The 2,412-nt window shown below is 37.7% G+C and overlaps 1 protein-coding gene across 1 annotated transcript in view; it reads left to right on the top strand.

The window, feature by feature from the left end:
• LOC104950210 (transducin-like enhancer protein 4) overlaps window positions 1–1,822 on the top strand; it is a gene marked incomplete at its 3' end in the record, with an annotated part of 14,817 nt that extends 12,995 nt beyond the window's left edge. Inside the window, exon 6 of the mRNA XM_010776695.1 lies at window positions 1,744–1,822. Within this exon, the coding sequence (XP_010774997.1) occupies window positions 1,744–1,822 (79 nt within the window). The remainder of the gene's footprint in view (window positions 1–1,743) is intronic.
• Between the last annotated feature and the right edge of the window lie 590 nt (window positions 1,823–2,412).

The following is a 2,412-nucleotide window of genomic DNA, read 5'->3' as shown; positions in this document are numbered from 1 at the left end:
GGGGGGGGCAGGGAGAGGAAACAGCTTTATGCTGCTTTTGTTTTGATGCACAGCCCTTTTTACGTGTGCATATTTTTATTATGACAATCATATTAAGATGTGGCAGAAAATCACAATGACTGTGTGTGTCTGGAAGAGCCTTGTGTATTTTATTTTGGTCATTTTTTTATATTTTCCCTTTTCACAGTTTGGAGTTTTTCTTGTTGTTGTCACAAATACGATGACGTACTTAGTCAACCTAGTGTATTGTGAATTTATTGCTCAGAAGTATTTGCTCTTTTTTGGAATTATCCCTAAAATTCTATATTTGTTCATATAGATGCAAATTGAGTCTTAACCAAGAGTATTTTAACTTATCAAGCAACTCACGATATAACTGAATCCTGGGTCATAGTCTAGTCTTGTTTCTTGATTTAAATCATGATTTCGCTAAATGTAGATCACATCTTTTCTCATTATTACAGGTTTATCTTTTTCTTTAAAAATAAAATAATTTGTATGGTTTGATCTCTGCAAGTAATGGGATTTAATAAAGTAAGGTTTTGGTATCAGTATCATAAATCAGTCCGTTAGTGGACATTGTTATTGATTATATTTTTTAACAAACCAAACCTTTAATCCGACATTATTTAGCTGAACTGATCTAATGATTTTGGTAATGCGTGACAGTTACTAGCAATTCATAAAATAAAATAAATATCTTACCTTGTGTACATTTGTAAGGTTTTCATACTGATAGCAGCTTTTCGTATACACTTATTAGTGTTTCCTTAGTTGCAACAGTGTGCCAGCCAGGGAAACTCAGTCAGTAATCCAACCAGAAAAAGAGACAGTGTTTCCATCAATTATCGTGTCACCTTATGGCAAATACATTCTAAGGGCAAAGGTGATCAAATGAAAAGCATCCGATTGGGTTGAAATATCAAAGTAAAAAAGTGATGGTCTATTATGTTTATGAGAAATTGGTAACAATGCTTTAGAAGCTATTGGCCAATATTCACCTTTCATGTGTGTGAGTCACGTTTAGACTCTGCAGAGGCGTAGCTGAACTTGATGGTCAGGTTCATTTCCACACTGGATAAGCTCTTTCGTCTCTGCCCTACTTTGATGTTTTGCGCTCCTGAAGCTCTGCTGCTCTCTCTCATCGTGTGGATCTGTCTTTCTCGCTCAGCAATCTGTGGATGACTTGTTGCCCTGTTAGCTGTCTGTCTCTCTGGGTCTCTCTCTCTCTCCACAAATATGTCTTATTCTCTATAGCTACAATATTCTGAGATGTGCAAAAAATATACAATAGAATTTCATTGCACTTGTGCTTACAGCTGATATAATTTGCATTTGCCAATTACTCTTGCAAGATAATCTTGCTCTATTTTATTCTTCACGGTTTTTTCTTGCACTATTTTATTTTCTTATATATAAGATATATATATTATATATAGTCTTTTATATATTATGTCGCATTGTTGGAGGAGCCTGGCATGCCTTTGAATCTTGAATCTTGAATCTCTGAAAAACTGATGGATGGGAATTGTTTTACGATCCCTAATGCAAAGCTTTTAGTAAGGCACTGTCACTTACTTGTGAACCGATTGATGGCAAAATCATTGTTTAGAGAGGTGTGCAGACAATCTGATCTTTATTTATTTCAGAGAATTGTGTATGTCTGTTTCAACAGATATTATTTTCATCATCTTAGTTGCTGCTGCTATATCTCACTCTCTCTGCTGTGTCTATCTCTCCCAGCATCAGCAGCAGGTGGTGCAGGCGGTGGAGCGGGCCAAGCAGGTCACCATGGCTGAACTCAACGCAATCATAGGAGTGGGTACACACGCACACACACACGCACACACACACACACACACACACACACACACACACACACACACACACACACACACACACACACACACACACACACACACACACACACACACACACATACAGATTTAAAGAAGATGCTGTAAAATACATCAAACTGATTTTCAGAAAGTGTGTGTGTGAGAAACTGTACATTAAATAACACTTGACAACTAAAACCATTTTCCATCTGCCATTACTCTCTCTCTGGCCAATAGGAAAAAAAAGTTTATGATTAAACGACGTCATGGCCGGCGGAATAGGCGGAACTAACGATATTTGTCATTCTAGTCAGACCCATTAGAGCGGGGGTCTCCAACACGTCGATCGCGAGCTACCGGTATCTCGCAAGCCCTCAATAGCCCCCACTTTATAAATATGTTTATTTAATTTTTTTAACGCAAGCCATCATCGCCACGGAGGAGTACACAGCCTCTGTGAGCGAGAGAGACAGAGAGAGAGAGAGAGAGGGAGAGAGAGCACACCTTTATCTATTTAATATCATTGTAAAAAATAAAGTAAGAAATCTCTCCAATGTGTGCTATAGGACAGTAA

Source organism: Notothenia coriiceps, unplaced genomic scaffold (assembly GCF_000735185.1).
Source record: "Notothenia coriiceps isolate Sejong01 unplaced genomic scaffold, NC01 NC01_scaffold00017228, whole genome shotgun sequence".
Lineage (NCBI taxonomy): Eukaryota > Metazoa > Chordata > Actinopteri > Perciformes > Nototheniidae > Notothenia > Notothenia coriiceps.
The sequence above is the reverse complement of the archived record's forward strand: the minus strand, read 5'-3'. Positions and strand labels throughout refer to the sequence as shown.